This window comes from Actinia tenebrosa, unplaced genomic scaffold, assembly GCF_029948245.1.
Source record: "Actinia tenebrosa isolate PJP-AT-01 unplaced genomic scaffold, QUT_ActTen_1.0 PGA_scaffold3__52_contigs__length_22856419, whole genome shotgun sequence".
In the NCBI taxonomy this organism is placed as follows: Eukaryota; Metazoa; Cnidaria; class Anthozoa; order Actiniaria; family Actiniidae; genus Actinia; species Actinia tenebrosa.
In genome coordinates this window covers 10,904,703-10,926,901 of record NW_028292580.1, presented here as the reverse complement: position 1 = coordinate 10,926,901, position 22,199 = coordinate 10,904,703, and the positions used below count along the sequence as shown (strand labels likewise).

At 43.0% G+C, this 22,199-nt stretch overlaps 2 protein-coding genes across 2 annotated transcripts; one reads left to right on the top strand and one right to left on the bottom strand.

The window, feature by feature from the left end:
- Positions 1-5,606: 5,606 nt before the first annotated feature.
- Positions 5,607-6,350, bottom strand: LOC148908537 (uncharacterized). The gene has a single exon (XM_089035919.1). It carries the CDS (start codon positions 6,348-6,350, stop codon positions 5,607-5,609), a length of 744 nt encoding a protein of 247 aa, XP_088892045.1.
- Positions 6,351-15,688: 9,338 nt separating this feature from the next.
- Positions 15,689-17,797, top strand: LOC148908536 (uncharacterized). Its single transcript, XM_089035918.1, has one exon. The coding sequence runs from the start codon at positions 15,689-15,691 to the stop codon at positions 17,795-17,797; it is 2,109 nt and encodes a 702-aa protein (XP_088892044.1).
- Positions 17,798-22,199: the final 4,402 nt, after the last annotated feature.

Below are 22,199 nucleotides of genomic sequence, written 5' to 3'. Positions count from 1 at the left end.
TGATGGTTTCTTAACTACGGGTAGCTTCGCTTCGTGTGACTTTTTTGGCTTCTCTACGAAGTGAGGAATGTTCCTAAGAGTGTCAGAGTTCACGTCATTCACCCCAAACTTCATATCCTTAGTAGCTCGCTGCAGCTTGTTGTTATAACCCACAACGGAATTGGTGTTAATAACCAAATTACTTGGCATTAACCAACAACCAGGCGACAAAGCGTAATCCAGTCGCACTTTAGACTGCTGCACCGCTAATTGATATCTCTGCACCGATTTAGATATGTCATTTTCTATTATTGCAGACTCAAATAAAGTTAGGAATTCTTGTTGCGTTTCCTGTGAAGCGCCTTGGGATCCAACAATGGGGTTGCGGGTATTTACCTGCGCTCCCAGGATGCAGTACACGAATGCTTCAATGCTACGGTTAATCCTGGCTAGGTTCCTTAAACCTTTTCCTTTCATTAACACAAATGGATCCCAAGTGCCGGGGTAGTTCGTTTGAATTCTAGTAATTAATGAATTATTACCCTTATTACCACCCATATCACTGAACTCTAACTCATTACTTGGGTATTCCTGATGTCCGTAGTCAGCCGGCTTCTCACCATTGGCACCCCAAACGTAAACTATACCCAGCCCATGCGTCTTACCCTCCTTATAACGAAAGTCTTCTTGCTGTGGTTTGAACTCATTAATTAACCTTTCCAGGGCTGCGGCGTCATATCGGTTATTCATTGGATTAAATGCTCCATCTCCTGGTAGGGGTGCGTTAAGCTCCTTCAACAACCTCCTTACCGTAAAGGCAATGTGAAACCGCATGATCGGAACGTGAAACATATCCGCGGCAACGCCACAACCTTTAGTGGCGGCCCAGACAGCAAAGTTTAACTGCTGCGGCCAATATCGCATATTGGGTCCTGCTAACCATTCCCTGGCCTCTTTACCCGACGTATGCTTTAACATCGTATCCCCATAGATATTCCTTACTACTACATCAAATGATTGCCTACCCACTGAAATCTTCAGGTGCGTTACCAGCTTTTCGAAGTTGTTTACACCACCTTCAGCATCGTAAAATGGGTAATCTTCCGTGGTTAACAATAAGTTTCTAGGAAAATTAGGTGCTTTATGCTCGGGTTTTGGTGGCCTTTCTTTATGAACGGGGTGTACAATCGTCAATCGCTGCACCTGATCACCTACTTGCTCCAGCTTTGAATGCTTCAAATCCTCATTGCTGTACATCCTAGAGCCGTTATAGTAAATCCCATCGGGTCTTCTTTCGAACTTACTAGGGTCTGCATGCGGAAACATCTTCCTAAAGGCTCTCCAGTTGGCATAATCCCGGTTGTCGTGATGTGGCTGCTCCTCAATATCATTCCCAAAAGCGTCGTACATTAGTATATATAATGGATGTTATACCATCAGCACCTCAGTTGTACCCAGATGTTCCCAATTATCACGCTACCACTAAGGATACAGGTCCTAACGAATTAAACGCTGAAAACTTTAGGCTCAACAAAGCGAACTTAATCCTGGCTTACTTGGAAGGGCAGACAAAACACTACGAAAAAGTCCGAAAAAAGTACGTCAGAGCCCGGAGTACGCTACATAAGATTGCGATAACTTCAGGATCCATATCTGTTGTGTTAACGGGCTCCGGCGTTGCTACTTCGCTTACTGGGCCGGGAATAATCGTTGGAGTTCCTTTGGCCAGCGTTGGGGCAGCCTGTGGTATTATTTCGGCTGTTGCTACGGGCATTATGAAACAGTTGTCAAGCAAAATATCAAAACACGACACGACAATAGCTCTGTCAAGGGCTAAAGTAAATACGATCACTGACCTTGTCTCAAAGGCTTTGCGTGACAGAAAGATAGACGACGTAGAATTCTCGCTTATCTTAGCCGAAGAGGAAAAGTATGAGAAATTAAAGTCGGACATAAGGAATAAAAAAACAGTCGTAAAAGATCTTTCCGAGGAATCTCGCAAAAAGATCTACCAGGAGGCAAAAGAAGAGCTTCAAAGAAAGCTTGCTCAGTAAACATCTGCTTTGAAAAAAGCGAGACAGGATTTCATTTGCATATTGAACGACAGTCTGGAAATTATGCGTAATATAAATTCAGTGAATTATTACGCGTAATATAAATTCAGTGAATTATTACGCGTAATATGAATTATTTGGCGAATTATTACGCGTAATATAAATTATTTGCATGACCTTATTTGGCAAATTATTACGCGTAATATAAATTCATCGTATGAATTACGTGTAATATGTTATTGTCGCCTCGGAATCCATCCTAACAGGGGGTGGTTGGGGTCTATTTCGTAAAATATTTCGTAAATTACGTCAGGGTAATAAGGAATATCCTTATCCAGCCGACAAAACATCCACTCGGCTCTGCTCATATCAGAAACCTCGGGAATAGACTTACCGGTAATTTCAGACAAAAGATAGGGAATAGCTTTGTAATATTTCCCTAGCTTTAATTTTTTCAGCGTTTTCCGTAGACTTTGCGGGGTTGGCTCTTCTAAATGGTTCATAATTCTTTCCATTACTTCGCCGTCTAAATATACCGGCCGATGACCTTGAATGTGACTCATCCAGTCTCTGAAGTATTTTATTCTTTTGTATGGGGTCTTCTTACGGCCTCCATTAGCGTAATACTGCTCTTTGGTAGCATTTGGTACGGCATTACGAATATTCTTACCACATTCGTAACACTGTGCTGACGTGTCGTCTTCTATTTGCATTTTCTTGTCACAACAAATATACTTATTTGGTTTAGTAGGTACAAACTTGGGTTTCAAGCACTTTACACAGAAATCATAAACAAACTCTTTACATTCTTCGCACTCCATATATAGACTAACATATTTGCGCTGTTGCCCCCAACCACACTTGGAGTGGGTTGTTTCCGTAGGTGGATTTTTGACGCGGGTCTTGCCCGTGTTGAGATTGCGCTGGAACCCCCATTCTCTATACTACTTGCACCCGTTCTCTGGACCTTCGCGCCATTAAAGGCGTTAGTTTGTTTAAGTGCCATCTTAAAACCCACCTTTTCAAATCAGCATTTTGATATTTTTTTTGGGTTTCTTTTTAAATCCTCTGTCTATCTCTAACTATATATATATATTTTAGAGGTGGCATATTTTATTTTCAGTATATATTAATGTATACTTATTCATTTTATTTGTAGATAGTTTTAAAAATAGCTACATATATTATTAATGTAATGCGCGCATAATAAGTGATTAAATTATTATCATTATTATTATCATTATTATTATTATTATTATTATTATCATTATTATTAACAATAATTATTATTAACGCAAGCAATGGTTTTCCGGAAAGTCTTCTGTAAACACCTCCCCCCCACAATTTGTAAACATATTTCTAAGACCATTTTTATTAATAATGTATAGGCACAGCGGGGAAGACGAAGCCAGCAAGATACTTGGGTTTTTGGTATAATAACCACTGAAAAATCGCCTTGCCGGGGATATTTCCAAGTCGTCGAGAAGAGGAATAGGGCAACCTTGATGCCAATCATTCGAACGGTGTTGATGCCTAATAGTGAACTGCACACTGACGACAGTGCAGTGTACTGCAACTTAAGACAGTATGCGCCCAACATTATATGCCACAGGGTGGTGACTCATGCTGATAATTTTGTGCACCCTATAACGGGAGTACACACACAAGAGATTGAATCGGCATGGAACCGTCTGAAAACCAAAATAAAAACCAGGAAGGGTATAAGACCCAGTAACCTGCAAAGCTTTTTGGACGAACAAATGTGGAGAGATTTTAGAGGCGAAGATATCCCTTTTCAAAACTTTGCCTCAATGATTCTCCTATACTACATAAACCATCCCCAATAGAGGGAAAACAATATAACCGTGAATCTTTAGTAATACTAAATAGTACAATATCATGCAAATTCCTTTGTTTTCTGTTGATTAAGTAGCATTATTTTGTACTATTTAGTAATTTTAGTGTTTCACGGAATGATTGTTTTCACTCTGGTATAAAAAACTAGCCATATATTAAAGATGATTTTCAAACTATTATTATATTCTTATTGTACTTCTATTTATGATTATGTAACTTGTTCATGTATTACCTCTTCCATTGTAAGGTGTTTGTGAATTAATTATTAAACTATTATTATCATATTAAACTATTAAACATTATATTCACTAATAAGGATATGGAAAATATGTCAATTATGTCCTCTGAGGTATTTCATCGTAATTTTCAGTCAAATACTAAATATCGATATAGCAAAAGTTCCAGTGTAATTTACACGAATTAATTTTTTTTAAAATTTATCAAACAAACATTCTTAACATCAAGAAAATAACGCGTAGAATTTTTTGTAACTCCATTAAAAATTCTATAGTTTTCCAAAAAGGAAGCTTACTCAATTACTGTTTACTCAAACTAGGTTGACTGCCTACGTACTTTTTGGGGGAAAAATAAACTTTTTTAAAAATTTCGATTTTCCGAATTGAAATTTAATGCTTCCAAATCTGGAAAGAGAAATTGGGTGTCCCGGGCTCGTTTTTGAGATAATAAGCATTTAATGGGAAGTGATCAGACAAGAATTAAGATTGATAATATAATAGTTATAATTGTTAACGGTGGACATATCTTAACTTTTTCACTGGTCAATTTTCACATCTATTCATTATTGAGATGTTTTAAAGCTATTATTGAAGTTATGTTTTGAAACTAGCTCATGAGATAAAAAAGGACTGCAGTTCCATAGTCCGGCTAGCTTTGTAATGGAAATATATTCTGTGTTTTCGTTTCAATTGAGAATTCGAGAGTTCTAAAATTGTTGACCTTACATTTTAGACTATTTACTGGACGGAATTCCAAATGCGTTGCTTAGGAGGTCTGCACTATGTATGTATTGATTCTGTTTCTTTTCAACCCAGGGGGGGGGGGGGGGGGGGTAAACACAAAGCTCGAATCACGGTAGTTACAACTGACCAATCAGAGCCATCTATTTTATACTTCGATAGCGTAAAAAAAACAAAACAATGGCGGAGAGAATTGAGAAAGCAAGTGTGAAATGCTATAGGTGTTTTAGTAATAGGGGACTGGTCATTTATTACAGGGAGGGGTGGGCTGGTACAAATGGGAAGGGGCCATACCTTTTTGTTCAACCAAAAATGAGGGGCTGCATGAAATTATGCAAACATTTTTGGGGGTCATTTTCATGGGTTTTTAGTCAACTATTTCAGCTTTGATATGATGATGATGATGATGATGTTTACGACTACCATTATGATTAGGTTTATGATTAAAGATTTAATAATTGTTTTGTATAGGTGCATACAGTTATTCTTTTGGAATACAGTTTATTTATATTATCATTTAATAATAATAATAATAATAATAATAATAACTTTATTTCTATAGCGCTTTTACCTATGATGTTCAAAGCGCTTTACAAACAATATAACAAATATAAATAATTACTGAAATATCAAATAATCAAAAATCTAACTACTAAACTATCTTAATGACTACATTCTATAAAAATATAATAATCTAGTAATTATAAATATATATAAAATGAATAACTAATCTTAAAAACTAACCATAAGCCTCTTTATATAAAAATGTTTTTAGCTTTTTCTTAAAGCTATCCAAACTTGAACATAATCTAATATCTTGGGGAAGAGTATTCCATAACACAGGCCCACAAATGGAGAATGCCCTAGCGCCATAGGTCTTAAGCTTAAACTTGGGTACCCTGAGCAATCCCTTGGCAGATGAACGCAATGTGCGAGATGGAACGTAAGGACACACTAAATCACTAAGATAAGTTGGCGCAATACCATTCACTGCCTTAAAGACAAAAAGAAGGATCTTATACTTAATACGCTGTTCAACTGGGAGCCAATGCAGCTCCATCAATACTGGTGTAATATGATCTGATTTGCGTGAAAGACTAATAAGCCTAGCGGCAGCATTAAGAGCATATTGTAAGCGTTGCACAAGGTGTTTGGGTAAGCCAAACAATAAAAAATTACAATGATCTATCTTCGAAGTCACAAATGCATGAACTAGGATTTTTGTGGTGTCATAGCTTAAATACCTTCTAACGCGTGCTATGTTCCTAATATGGTAAAAAGCAGACTGGCAAACTGCAGTAACTTGTTTAGCTAAACTTAGAGTCCTATCGAAAACTACACCAATGTTCCTTGCATGTTCAGAAACTTTAATGAGTTCGTTAGCAGCAGAAATAGTGTCCAGTGGTGGCGATGGACGATGCTGCGCATGCAGTAGAAGAAACTCTGTCTTGTCGTTGTTAAGCTTCAAGTTGTTGGACAGCATCCAGCAATCAATATCACGTATACATGCTAGTAGTATAGGGAATGGGGGTTCCAGCGCAATCTCAACACGGGCAAGACCCGTGTCAAAAATCCACCTACGGACGACCCCCACTCAAAGTGTGGTTGAGGGCAACAGCGCACTTAAATATGTTAGTCTATATATGGAGTGCGAAGAATGTAAGAAGTTCGTTAACGACTTTTGCATAATTTGTCTAAGACCTAAAGTTATCGTACCTAAGCCAGAACCCTTTTGGTGTTGTGGTAAGAAAATGCAAATAGAAGACGACACGTCAGCACAGTGTTACGAGTGTGGTAAGAATATTCGTAATGCCGTACCAAATGCTACCAGAGAGCAGCATTACGCCAATGGAGGTCGTAAGAAGACCCCATACAAAAGAATAAAATACTTTAGGGACTGGATGAGTCATATCCAAGGTTATCGACCGGTATATTTAAACAACGAAGTAAAGAAGAAAATCATAGACCACTTAGAAGAGCCAACCCCGCAAAGTTTACGGAAAACGCTGAAAAAATTAAAACTAGGGAAATATTACAAAGCTATCCCCTACCTTTTGTCTGAAATTACCGGTAAGTCTATTCCCGAGGTTTCTGATATGACAAAAGCCGAGTGGATGTTTTGTCGGCTGGATAAGGATATTCCTTATTACCCTGACGTAATTTACGAAATATTTTACAAAATAGACCCCAACCACCCCCTGTTAGGATGGATTCCGAGAAAATAAAAATGCAAAACTGGCGTTGCCAGAAACCCCACTGGGGAATGCATCGCGCAGAACACCAAGCTATCCCCAGTGGGGTTTTTTGCATTTTGAGCTTACGGGGCTTATTTCATCCCGCGCCAGAGGCCCTCTAGTACATACACATATATCTTTCTTACGACCCACCAGAGGGTGAACTCCGGACAGCGTCCCGAGACACCCCCTAACTTTTCCAACTTTTCCTCACGAAACCCCCCATCGCGGGATTGAATCGCACTTTCTACCCCTCCCCCCACGGTTGCTGTGAGTGGGGGAGGCTTTTTTTTTCACTCACAGCAACCGGTCCAAATGCGTCTACAGCGAGGCTTGAACTCGGGACTTTAGGCCTCCCCAGCTCCAAAGTCCCACGATCACAAGCGAACGCCAGACACATCTGGACGCTTATGTATGTGAAAAATATTATATTTAATCTGCATAATTTCTAGACTGACGTTCGATATGTAAATAGAATCCCGTCACGCTCTTTTCGAAGCAGATGTTTACTGAGCAAGCTTTCTTTGAAGCTCTTCTTTCGCTTCTTGGTAGATCTTTTTGCGAGATTCCTCGGAAAGATCTTTTACGACTGTTTTTTTATTCCTTATGTCCGACTTTAATTTCTCGTACTTTTCCTCTTCGGTCAGAATAAGCGAGAATTCTACGTCGTCTATCTTTCTGTCACGCAAAGCCTTTGAGACAAGGTCGGTAATAGTATTTACTTTAGCCCTAGACAGAGCTATTGTCGTGTCATGCTTGGATATTTTCGTGGATAGCTTTTTCATAATACCCGTAGCAACAGCAGAAATAATACCACAGGTTGCCCCAACGCCGGCCAAAGGAACTCCAACAATTATTCCCGGCCCAGTAAGCGAAGTAGCAACGCCGGAGCCCGTTAACACAACAGATATGGACCCTGAAGTTATCGCAATCTTATGTAGCGTACTCCGTGCTCTGACGTATTTCTTCCTAACTTTTTCGTAGTGTTTTGCTTGTCCTTCCAAGTAAGCCAGGATTAAGTTTGCTTTGTTGAGCCTAAAGTTTTCAGCGTTTAATTCGTTAGGTCCCTCCCTAGGTAAATCAGGATAAAGTGGAGGTGCTGATGGTATAACATCCATTATATATACTAATGTACGACGCTTTTGGGAATGATATTGAGGAGCAGCCACATCATGACAACCGGGATTACTGGAATTGGAGAGCATTTAGGAAGATGTTTCCACATGCAGACCCTAGTAAGTTCGAAAGAAGACCCGATGGGATTTACTTTAACGGCTCCAGAATGTACAGCAATGAGGATTTGAAACCTACGCTGGTCGATCAGATAGACTCTCAACTGAAGAATTCTGGTTATATCGAACATAAGCCCGTGCAAGGTTGGTTAAAGGAATTATTGCTTGGTACCAGTACTTATCCGATACCCGCAGTTTCATTTGATAAACACCCAAGCTTGGACCTAACGCTGAACATGCGGATCTCTAACAAGCATTCCTTTCCGTTAAAGGTGCGAGATATCTTCAAAAACGTGCCCATAATTCATACCACCGCCAAGGAATCTCATGAATGGTTAAGCGGTCCTAACATGCGATACTGGCCACAACAACTGAACTTTGCGGTTTGGTGTACCACTAGCGGCTGCGGTGTAAGTGCGAACTTGATGAAGAATTCGATATTCATGTTTCATTTTCACTTCACGGTTAGAAGAATACTGCATGAGATGGGAGTTATTGCGCTGCCGGGAGATGCCACGTTTTATCCAAGAGATAATAAATACGATGTTCCAGCCTATGACAGACTTTGTAAGGAGTTCGGTGTTGTAGGGAAGGATTTTAGATGCACTACCGGTGCTAACAATGGTTTGGGACATATTTGGGCTTATTGGGGGATTGGTGGACACGAGCTAAGTGATAAGGAAGTTCATGCGTTGAATCTACGATGGAACACTGGGTATCACAAAGAAACTCACGACAGTAGCACCTTCTTTGAACCAAATGCTAAGACCACTAAGGAAATTAGAGACGGACCTCTGTTCAAAGACGAGGGTGGTAAGTATGCAGGGGCCAATCCACTGATTATTAAGATTACCAACGACGAGCAAACGAAGCAATATCTTAACTTTATACCCCCAGAAGGTAAAGGACTAACTAGAGCCGGCCTTGCCCGTTTGAACCGCAGCATAGAAGCTTACGTGTATTCCATTTTGGGAGCTCAGGTAAACACCCGATCCAGCATAATCGGAAATACGGGCGCCGCAGAAGAAACGCGAGCCGAAGCTTTGATTCTATTCGAAAGTTCAATCTTGGAGGGCGACATTAGCAAGGGCGTACAGCGTTACCAACTAGCTATACAAAATTCTAAGGCAAGGTTGGACTATGCAGTAGCCCCGGGTTGTTGGTTAATGCCCAGTAATTTATTTATAAATACTGGCTCTGTAGTAGGATACAACAACAAACTTCAACGAGCTACTAAGGATATGAAGTTTGGGGTGAACGACGTGAACTCTGACACTCTTAGGAACATTCCTCACTTCGTAGAGAAGCCAAACAAGTCACACGAAACGAAGCTACCCGTAGTTAAGAAACCATTAAAGAAGGTTATGCCTGCGATACCTGAGGAATATGACCATAACTTACTAAAAGCCGGCTTAGCCACCGCAAGCATTGGTCTGAGCTATTATATATGGCGATGAACAACCCCTACGTAGCTGGAGTAGATTGTGTTTATACGACTTACACAGGCGAGAAAAAATACACCCAGGCATCTTGGGTTGATGTCACGGGCATGTCCGTGAATTTGAACTACTCAGGAAAGAAGTTAATCCTTTGTAGTATTTGCATTGGCACGAGCAGCCATGCCAACGTCGGCTTTAGGTTCCTGGATGAGAATGGCGTACTGCAGCCTATGAGAAATAAGACAAACAACAGGGAGCCTGCGCATTTCTCCGTAGAGCCCAACCCCGGCAGCGCCGAAAACATCTCGGTTTGGACTTTCCACATGGTTGCTGATTGCCACGGGAAGGTAAAGCTGCAAATGAGAGTAGACGACACGGGCGTAGTAACGATAAATAGCATACATGACCAAAGAGATCGACCTTATAATCACGCTACCATTAGCACTCTTACGGTGCTTAGCCTTTAGAAGCAAATTTATTTGCTGAAATATATGAACCCACACGCGAAGGAAGATTGGTTTCTCCATTACCTGGAGGAAAAGGAGTACGTGGGCGACAAGTGGCAAGACGCCGGATTGTGGGTGGAGGTTGGAGGCCTGGGATTAATCATATGCACTATTTGTATTTCGGCGGGGTACTCATGCAATGCCGGCTTTAGGATCGTTGATGAGAATAACCACCCATTGCCGCCATACAGGGTAAAAAGTAATACCAGGCATCCAACTCATTTTTCGTCGGAGCCTGTTCCTCCGCAAGGGGAAGACATAACACCGGTAACTTTCCATATGATAGCTAATTGTCAATATGCGAAGCTTCAAGTTCGCCCCAGCGATGGTAACGGCCGCATACGAATAAATGCCGCCCCGACTGTTAACCCTTCGACGGATGCTACTTGGAATCATAAGCCCATTAGCACCATGAGTGTGCTGCCGCTAGTTCCGCATTATCAGGGCGGTGTGAATACTATCTTTACTTATCCCCAGTCGAGGACGCCTCGGATGCCCGACGACGATAAGCCACCAGTAATACACAAGGATAAGATCAACCCTTCATCTTCTTCAGGAGTACCACTCCAATAGCTACGACTAATATCCAAATGTTATTCCCCACAAACTTTAGCAGTTCTCCGCCGGCCTTAAGTGCCAAGGAAACAACCGAACCCAGCAGCCCAGGAAGACCGGCTGCCATCTTTTTTCCCAAGTCCGTCAGCCCATTGCCTAATTTCTTTACGCCCGCGCCTGTAGCCTTAAGCGCGGATAGGATGACTCCTACTACGCTCGAAATAGCGACCGCAAATGCCAGCCGAAGACCATACTTCAAAAGGGCTCTTTTTACCTTTTCCTTGGTGGTAAGTCCCAATTCTCTTTCCAGGTTGTCCTTTTGCGCTTGTAATTCCGCGACTCTTTCCTGAAGGGCTTCTAATTCCCTTTGTGCTGCCTCCCTTTCCTCTTCGGGGCGAGTTTGGTCCGCAACTACTTCTCGCTGCCGCTCTATTTGTCCCTCCAGGTCTTCAATAGCCTGATCTCTTTGCCGGATTTGTTCTTCCTTAGTGTTAATTTCGGCAACCAACTGCCGCCGCTCCACCAAAGAACCCTCTATGGCGGTTTGTAAGTCCTTAACTTCCCCCTTGCTCACATCCAGGTCTTGCAGGGCAAGTTCGAAGGCCTTTTGGGCTTGGTTCCTATCGCGCAGGGCTTTGTCTGTTTGTTCTCTAAGTTCTATCATTCTTTGGTTTTTGTCGTCAAGTTCTCTTTTTTGAGCATCGAGGAGTAGTCGGTTTTGCCTCATGTAATCTGCTTCCCTTTCCTCCATTGTTTCCTTTAGTCCTTCGACTTCCCTTATCGCTTCGATGCCTTTTTGTTGCCGCTGCATTAGGGTCTTGAACTTTTCAAAGGCTTCGCTGGTGTTTTCATCGTTTTCTCTTAGTCTTTCCACCAAATTAGGTCTTCCTAATGCGTTTTTGATTTCTTTTGGGAGATTACTGGTGAGCCTGTCGGAGTCTCTCCTTTGGTAGAGATTATACCACTTATCCCTTCCTTGATACTGGATTTGAATTTGCCCCTTATCTCCGGTTTGGAAATTAAGGCGGGTCAAGTCCACATTTGGAAATTTCTCCCTTACGTCGTCTAAAAGCCCCCTTAGCATTTCAGTTCTTAGGTCCGTGGAATCCAAGTATTGCAATTCCAAATATTCTGGAATAGGTCGCCCTGGGTTCCTTGATTGCCACTTATCCTCTAAGGAACGCCAGGCCTCGCGGGCCCTGCTGCCATATTTGCGTCTTAGCTTGTCAAAAAGGCCCCGCCCGTCAACGTTGTCATCAGGAAGTAAAGACTCGTATTCTTCGTCGTTAATGTCTACTTGGCCTTCTTCGGTAAGGGGGTCAAAATCCGTTCCTTCTACTTCCATTATATATGATAAGCTCAAAGTTAAACCCCAACGTATTACCTAAGCAGGTTGGCGGACTGAAAGCAGAACGCACCTTTCACCGGGTCACATTCACGCCTTCTAGCGCAAAGCCAGGGGAAACGCTGTACGTAGGCGTGCCCCGCCTAACAGATAACCTAGTGTTGGTTCCTGGCACCTTGGCGCTAAGGTTTGACCTAGCAATACAACCAAACACTGCGGACGTGCGTTACGTCGTCAATAACATGGGTAGAAACCTCGTTTCCAAAATACGCGTAAAGTTCGCCGGGGAATCCTTGCTGGACTTAAACAGGTATGATTTGTATACCACGTACAAAGACTTATGGTTGACTGCATTTGACCGCGCGCAAAGGATAGAGCAGGGAATCGCCAGTGATGCCATACGCAAGGTAAGAAGCGCAACCTCTGGCGCCTCAGGAGAAGACGAAATAAAGACGGCTTATGGTACTAAATATGTTGTTCCATTTGATTTCGAAGTTATCACGAACCACGGTGCATACTACCCAAGGCAGCTAAGCGAACTGCAGTTCGAAGTAACCCTAGCAGACACTACAAACATCCTGCAGGGAAAGGACGTAAGTTCCTCAGCCGTCCACCCATACTCCGTTACTAACTTAGAGCTGCAGTACGAAACGGTATACAGCGAAGATTTAGCACGTAGCGCCGGTATGGAATACAGCGCCGGGAAGGCTTTCCTTTACGATCACGTCGTGATGTACAAGACGTTCAGCTTTACAAACAACGTCGAAGAGGTCATCAACCAAAGCATTAACCTTCCCAGGCGCAGCCTCACAGGGATAATGTTGCTGTTCGCAAAGACATACACGGCAGGATTGCGTGACTCTGAGGCGTTCTTTAATCCTAACATCACTAACGTAGGCGTTAGCATTAACGGAGTGCCTAATAAGGTTTACTCACAAGGGATAAAGCCCGAGGACATGTACCGGGAAGTCGCGCGTAAGTTTGGCGACCAAATTGCCCCAAAGGAGTTCTTTAAGGATAAGTACGCGTTATGGATTGACATGCGCACCACCAACGACGAAGACCTACATGGTCAGGGTTTACGCCTGGTAAATACCCAGGACGGCATTACGTTGGAGATCAAGCGCACCAAACATGCCAGCGACACTACTAAGATAAACGCGTACATTTTCGTAGTCTCAGACGCGCAGCTAAGCGTGGAAATGAATCAGCTAAAAAGCGTTGCCTATTAAAATATTCCTTACGTATAATATGCTTCGCGTATTTCAAAACAACGAAACCAAACTGCAATGCATAGTGCAAGGCGATAAACTATACTTCAAAGCAAAGGAAGTGGCGCTGGCGTTGGGTTACGAACGCCCAAAAGATGCAATTAAGGTGCATGTTCCTGAAAAGTATAAAGTAAAGCTTAGCAAACTTAGAGTGGAGGTGAATCGCCTCCCCTCGTATTCACAGCCTAATTCCCTGTACCTAACCGAATCTGGGTTGTATCAACTAATATTTAGCTCTAAGATGCCAACGGCAGAGACATTCCAGGATTGGGTCCTCGAGGACGTTCTTCCCGCATTGAGAAAGACAGGTAAGTATGAAATAGAAAGGCGGTTCGATAGTCCTAACAAGTTAGTCTTCAAAATGGAAAATGAGTTTGACCTGCATAAGAAAGTCGTGGACTACATACGCCGCTTCTACCCACAGATGCTCATAGCGCCCGGCTTAGGGGAATTGCAGGATTCTGACAGCAAACGCATAAAATGCTGGCAGAAGGGTTATCAAAGGGGTCAACCCGACCTCTTAATACTGAACGCGCATTTAAGGTATGAAGGGCTTTGCATCGAATTAAAGACGCCGAAAGGAAATGGCATACTCTCCGCAGACCAACGCAAGATAATTTCGCAGTATGACGCGAATGGTTACCTGACCATGGTTAGCAACGATTATGATATAGTTTACTCACAAAGAGACCTCAAGTGTTGTTCATCATTATAACATTCAGACAGGGCCTCCATTAATGAGCAATCAACGTTAGAACCTTCGAACTTTTTTTATCTAAGTGATTAAACAGCTGGACTGATTTTCCTGGGGCAATTTCCTCGAGACACGTATGAACCAGTTCTTGAGTCTTTCTTAGATGCAGTCTCTTAGTTCGCTCTGACGCATTTTCCCATGGAATCGTCAGAGTATTTCGGACGGGACTGATATCTGTGGAACTAAGATATTCATTTAATTTTTCTCGCAGGGATTCTTCTGCAACAGTAGAAAAGAAAAGTGACTCTTGGCTTGGCTTGTAAAGGCTTTTTGGAGTATCTGGGCTAAAGCATTCAGTACCATCTATTTGAGAGAGTGTTGGACTTGCAAATACTTGTTCTAAAGACACCTCTTCGTCTTTGTTTTCTACCTAAAGATAGAAACCCCAAACAATTATCAGTTCTACTGCTCATTTTGTTGTGCATAGGCATTATCCCTTCTTCCCTAAATTTTTTTACAAACAAACATACAAACAATTAAATGTGTGAATAAATCTAAGCCGTTTCAGAGTTTTAATTGAATTGAAAAACAATAATCTCAGGCGAATGAATCGACGGCTCAGGGAGGGACGGGCTGAGGGACTCCTTGCATAATGCCTTAAATTCTAACTCTCAATAACCCAACAAAGATTACAATGTTACAAAGTAAATACAAGCAACATAAAACGTTTTGCAACAAAAAACGGTTTTTAGACGTGAAAGTTATAGATGGCAGCATTAAGAAAGCTCTTTAAATTTTTGATTATAAAACTGGTACGTTTTAATTTTAAGTGACACTTAGAATCAACCATCTTTTTTTTTAAATTTAAACTTATATTACAACGCAACTATTACAGTTACTCTTTGTTACTGTAGCCTTGATAACGAGTAATGTATTTTATTAGTTATTGACTGCACGCTGTAGTAATGTAAAGAATGGATACATAAAAGAAGGATCGAAACATTTAAAAAACACATGGGCTGCAGTCAAAAACTAAAGAATATATTACACGGTATTGAGGCTGGAGTAACCAAGAGGAACTGTAAAATATACTACTACTATATTGAACAAAACTGAGATAAGAGTTCAAGCAGTGTGTTACAAAGTGACAGATTTGACGATGTTTGTTTCTGTATCTGTACTTGATGGCCATGTTTGTAGCCTTTAGGAGTGCATCTGAGTAGTATAGGGGATGCCACTCCTGATTCACCCCTAGACCCCCATTAACGCCCGTGTTTAGGAGTCCTATAGGGGGATTCGCCGCCTCGAGTACCCCTACTTTTACTATGTATTTCGGATGCAACATGGGGATTTATTGCGCCAACTCCCCATTTATAGTAACCGGATTTTTACTATTAAGTAACTTTGGTAGTAATCGAAAATGAGCTCCTAAAATGGCTCCCAGGGAACATAGGAGGCTTACAAAGCGGGTACTTATGAGGTCAAAAACAGCTTTACAGGCATTACCCACAACGCTTCCCAAAAGATATTCCTTATATATAGACAATGGACTCGCAATACAATTTCGAAACATACACCATTCCTGGCAGTTCTGTAATAGATTTGCGACGGTATTGGGATACGAACGCGAGGCGCATACAGCGATTAATAGAGAAGGGCATAGAAGAGTTAGGAGCTGCAAAAGTCTCCGTTGTGGTGGAGGTTGACTTAATGAAAGACGACACAGAAACCACAGTTTGGTTGCGCGCCAAAACGCTAACAGTCTTAGAGTCGACGGACTTGGAGCAAAAGGTGTCCTCGCAAGTTGAGCCAATTTTGGAAACGCTCGCTAAGTACACCCGAGAAGGATCCGGATGGACTGTAACAGCCATCAAAGGTGCTACGATTAGCATTGCCCGTTACGTACCGATTCGCGGTGGTTCTTACGTGCCACTGCCAACTTTCATACAGCGTAAGAAGGCAATAATTAGCGTGCGTAATAAGGATGACAGATGTTTTCAATGGGCGCTGCGATCAGCGTTGTACCCAGCCACTGAAAACGCATTTAGGACGTCTAAGTATCCACACGACGACTTAGATTGGTCTAACGTTGAATTCCCGATGGAAATACGATGCATACCAGAGTTTGAAGAACGAAACGACCTTACGATAAACGTTTACGGCGTTCGAGAAAAGACTATAGTCCCACTACATATTTCAGACCGTAAGGGAGAGCGCATACACCTTTTCTACCACGGTGAGCATTATTCGTGGGTAAAGTCGACGAGCCGCCTATTTGCGACGCATAGCAAAAACGGACATAAGAGGTTCTTTTGCGATGCCTGCTTGCTACCATTTAAGGACCTAAAAGCATTGAAGAAACATGACAGAATTTGTCGAGGAGTTGAGGAGCCAGCTCAAAGAATTCAGCTACCAGAAGACAAGAACTTACAATACGACGACCATAAGCGGCAAAACAAGGTGCCTTACGTGATTTACGCGGACTTCGAGTCCTTGATTACGGATGAGTATGAGGAAGCCGGTAACACGCAAAAGAAAGGACTACACGAGATTTGCTCGTACGGCTACGTAGTTGTCCGCTGCGACGGTGAAGCAGACGAACCAGTGCTTTACTGGGGTCCTATTGCCGCGAGGAAGTTTCTTACGGCTTTAGAAGAAGAGGAAGAAGACATTCGACGCCGCTTAACGCATAAGAAGAAGACTAAGTTAACCAAAGAGCAGTTAGGAGCATATCATGCAGCACAGGAGTGCCACGTTTGCAAGCTAGGTTTGTTAAAGTACGGACGCCGAGCAAAGAAAGCCTGGGCTAAGGATGGAGCTTATTTGGGAGAAGCACACCCTACATGCGGACGTTACGCAGAAAATGGGGATAAGCCTGGTAAGCCCTCCACGCACTGCTTTCACTGCGGTGAGCCATTAGAGGAAGACTTCTACACGGACAAAGTTCTTGATTGCTGTGAAATTACCGGTGAATTTAAGGGTGCAGCCCACTGGAAATGCAGGCAAAGGATAAACCCAAACATGGAGATTCCTGTGTTCTTTCACAATCTTCGTGGGTACGACTCCCATTTACTATTGCAAGGTGTGGAGGGGCACGAAGTAAAGTGCATACCTAATAACAAAGAACGGTATATGTCCGTAACCATTGGCAAACTAAAATTCCTGGACTCACAGCAGTTCATGGCAGATTCCTTAGCCAACTTAGCTAAATACAACGAGTATTCACCGATATCCGACGAAAACGGCGCAGAAAAGAAAGGTGTGTATCCATATGAGTACATGAACTCCTGGGATCTCTTTAAAGAAACGCAGCTGCCACCACAAGAATGTTTCTACAGCACCTTAACTGAGTCGGGGATATCCGATGCTGAATACGAGCATGCGAAGGAGGTTTGGAAGAGACACGAATGTAAGAACTTAGGTGACTACCACGACGTTTACCTGTTGTCAGACGTCGTACTATTAGCAGACGTCTTTCAAAGTTTCCGAAAGATGGCTATGTCTTACTATCAGTTAGACCCAGCAAACTTCTATACAGCCCCCAGGCTTTCTTGGAGTGCGCTGTTAAAGAAGACAGGTACGCAACTGGATCTATTAACTGATTATGAAATGTATAGATTTATGGAAGACGGCATCCGAGGTGGCGTTTGCTGACCCAGCAGGCGTTACGCGCGAGCGAATAATCCCCAAGTGGAGGGCTACGACCCCGACAAACCAAACACCTACATCTTTTATCTGGATGCTAACAACCTTTACGGTTGGGCAATGTCCCAGCACTTACCCGTGCGCGACTTTGAATGGACGGAGCCGAGAGAGCCCGAGTTTTACATGAAAATAAGACCTGACAGCCGCAAAGGCTTTATCTTAGAAGTTGACTTAGAATACCCTGAGGAATTACACCACCTTCACGATGATTACCCACTTGCCCCAGAAGCAATTGAAATACCCTTCGAACAGCTATCCCCACTTCAAAAGAAGCTGTGCCCCAACTATAAGCCGTACCGTAAGTTAACGATGAATTTGATGAATAAAAAGAATTACGTGGTTCACTACCGCAACCTGCAATTCTACGTGCGACACGGAATGCGTGTGACAAAGGTGCACCGCGCTTTGAAGTTTCGTCAAGAACCGTGGATGCAGCCTTACATCGACTTTAATACCCAAAAGCGCACAGCAGCAAAGAATGACTTTGAGAAAAACCTGTTTAAGTTGATGAATAACTCCGTGTTTGGAAAGACAATGGAGAACATTCGTAAGCGGGTTAGCATAAAGATTGCTAACACCCGCGAGGAAGCGGAGAAGTACGTTTCGCAACCAGGGTTTGTTCGATACGTAGACATGTTGAACTTCTTCGTAATTCACATGAAGAAGGTGAACCTCTTTCTAAACAATCCTGTATACACAGGGTTTTCAGTGCTGGAGCTGTCAAAATTGCTGATGTATGAGTTTTATTATGACAAACTTAAACCGAAATATGGCGACCGTTGCCGCTTGATACACACGGACACCGACTCTTTGATAATGGAGATAGAGACGCCTGACGTTTACGCGGACTGTATGGAGGACATTGACGAATATGACACCAGCGGTTACCCGAAGGATCACCCACTTTACTCGACAAAGAATAAAAAGGTAATAGGTAAGATGAAGGATGAAATGCCTGGGCAAGCCCATCGTGGAATACGTGGGTCTTAAACCCAAAATGTACAGCGTATTAAAGACAGACGGCGCAGATAAGAAAGCCAAAGGCGTAAAAAAGTACGTGGTGAAGAAAGACTTAACTCACCAATCGTACGTGGATGTACTTCAAACTCAAAAGTCTCAGAAGCATCAAATGAACTCCCTGCGGTCCTTTAAACATCAAATACACAACGTCACCCAAGAGAAGGTGTCGCTGTCAGCATTTGATGGTAAGAGGTGGATGTGCGACGATGGTATCCATACGCACGCGTTTGGTAATCACACGATAAGCAGTTCTTCTTTGACAAACCCACGTGTGGGACCATCATGAAGATAATACAAGATGGGCTGACCCTTCTTAGCTATCGCACTTCGGATCTGGTAAGTTTCCAAAGACCAATAAGGATCCGTAGCTCTTTTAGATCCTCCTTCTAATTCCCCGGCTCGTAGAGATATCGAACCGTGACATCGCCTAATCTCTTTTCCTGGGGGAAGACCGCCCTCGAACTTCTGACGTAGGACTTGTGCTCCACGTGTTTCTTTTTTATGGCATACTTGGGTTTCATTCCCGTAGCCCTGGCCGCCTCGTTATTTAAAGCCGCGAAGACCTGGGGGAGTCTCTGAGTCCATTCCCTGTTGCGCTCGGAGGGATCTTCAAGCTCTTTCCAATACTGGTATCCAAAGAGGCGCTCGGCCAGGGTCTTATTGAATCTTTCGACGATGCTCTGACCCCTGTGGTACTCAGCTTCAGCTCTCCTAATCTTAGTGTCGTGGTCTTTCACGGTCTTGGTAACCACGCCCATGAACTCCGTCCCCGCATCCACTTGCAGCAGCTTAGGCCATTTCAAGACGCGCTTATAAATCCTACCTAGGGCTTCTGCGACTTCCCCAGAATCCTTGCTGGTTATGGGTTCGGCGTCCTTGTATGTGCTTGCGATATCAACTACGGTCAAAGCGTACCTATAGGTCTTTCTTCTCACCTTGTCGTGCGGCAAGAAAAGCAAGTCCGCCTGATGAACTTCATTGGGGGCATTTACGGTAAAGCTGGGCCTGGGAATGTACTTAGGCACGGGAAGATAAACCTGCCAGAGGGTTTGTTTTCTTAACCAATTCTTGGCCGTTTCTTCTGATACCCTGGCAGCGGTCGCGAGTTTCTTGATAGCTGACGCTCCTCTCCAATAGCCTTCAGGCCCATAGTAAAGCCTTTTGAGTTTGTCCTCAGTTCGACCCATTATATGAATATAATCGCGCTTCGCTTGATTCAAGCAAAGGATAAGACAAGATTGATCTTTCGCCCGTTGAAATCCACCGTCTCTCCGTCCACTTTAATGGTGATGTTTATGCTTTCTACCAAATTAAACAAGTCATAGATTAAAGAAATGGGAGTGTATTCTACCAGGTCAAATGGATTACCTTTTGGTAGAAACTTGGACATAAGAGAAGTTTTTTCTCCATTGCTGTAACTATGGACCAAATCGCAATAGACTTCATAAGAGGATGCGACTTTCCAATTTACAGGTATGGCTGTGTCGGTAATCGTCTTGCCCGAGGCACATAATAAAGATCCCAATGCGTCAAACTTTCCAAAAGTTACTGAATAGTTTGGCATATTATGTTTGAGGGTCATTTCGTGTGGTAATCCCGTGGTGAGAGTATAACCGTGTTTTGCTAATTCCTTGGCCAGTGTTATTGGGGTGTAATGTCCATTGGGCAGCAATACGGCTTGATAGTTAGATCCTCCTGTATGCTCAGTGACTATGCCCCCAATTAAATTATGCCAAGAATTGTACAAAGAGCAACTTATGAGCCGAACCTTACAGGCTTTGATGGGGGGATTGAAGTAAGTGGTAAAGTCATTCTTGTCGCTTTCCAAAAAGACGATCATATATATTAGACGCTCATGCTTCGCGTCACTAGAGGCTAAGCGCAGCTTAGACTAAATACACCAAAGCTACGGCTCCGGCAAGCCCTGCGACTCCTACAAATACCAGCTCGCTATTTTTTTGTTTCTTAGAAGGTTGGTAGTAATTCTTGAACTGAGGCCTTTTCAACCCCGTCGATGCCGCGGGGTGTGCTTGCGCATAGAGCTTAAAGGCGTAGTCTGTATTTTCAAAGTTCTTATCCGCCTGCATCTTGTCTTGGTAATTTTTGTCCAACCAATCCCTGTAAGCTTGTCTTTTTTCATTCCAAGCCGCCACGTCCCTTTGATACTTTTCCAGCGCTAAGTCGTGTCTTTTCCTTTCGGCTTCGAGACTACTTCCGCCAGTTACCGCCTTTTCTATGTACTTACCTGCGTAACTGGCGCAAGTAAATGCTAAAGCAGCAATTAATGCACCTCCTATCGCAGCCATCTATACATTAGGGATGTACTTTTCCTTCTGCAGATAGTCCTTTAGCATGATAGCCCCGCCAACGGCAGCGGTCATCTTAGCAAAGTTAGCGAAGCTCTTGCTTGGGTCTTCAGTAAAGTCTTCTTTGAGCACTTTCTTACCTACCCAACCAATACCCGCAACGATGGAAGTAATAATAGCTGCCTCTTCAACGGTTTTCAATAACGCGGTTGACATTATATTACAGAGCGAGAAGGTTATTACTCCATTACGGGTATTTTGCTTCTAGGCTCCTGCGTCACATGTACGGGTTCTACCTTTGGCTTCGTAGCCCGCCATTGTAAGTAGAGGCTGCCTGCTGCTATAGCAAATCCCAACGCGCCAATTACGTAGCCCGGATTAATAAGGGATTCCTCTTCTTTTTCCTCCACCTTTTCTTCTTTTTTGGCTTTGTTCTTCCTGTTCATCTCCGCGAGCTTCTTACCGGCAGCGACTCTGCCTGGAGATTTAGCCTTGGTAATCTTCTGCTCCTCTTGGGGCTGCTCCTCCGCCTTCGATTCACTCATTTATATCTAAGGACTTGAAGGACTTGATAACTTGGGTAAGTACTTGAGAAGGACTTGATAAGTACTTGAGAATGACTTAAGTAAGTACTTAAGAAGGACTTGAGGCGACTTGATCAGGTACCTCGGCAAGTGCCGCCTGGAAGACCTTTTCGACTTCTCTGTCCTTCTTGAAGTCCTTCCAAGACATCGTAAGTTCCTTCAAGTCGACATGCTGAGCTATGTGAAGTGCCGCAGAGGCGACTGCCATTAACTTACCGCACTTCAAATACAACCACCCACAGGTTATCTTAAGTTCTTAGGCGATAACATAGTCCTCGCTTATGTCCTTCCGTAGTTGCTCCACGTCGTCTATAGGCAGCGCAAGTCCAAGCAATTTAGTTGCAAGTCGGATAGCGGAGTCTGCTGCGGCGTCCGTGGTCTTACTTGCAAGGGCAGCCTCGTACCTCTTATGGAACTTTTTAACTTCCTCTTCTGACAACT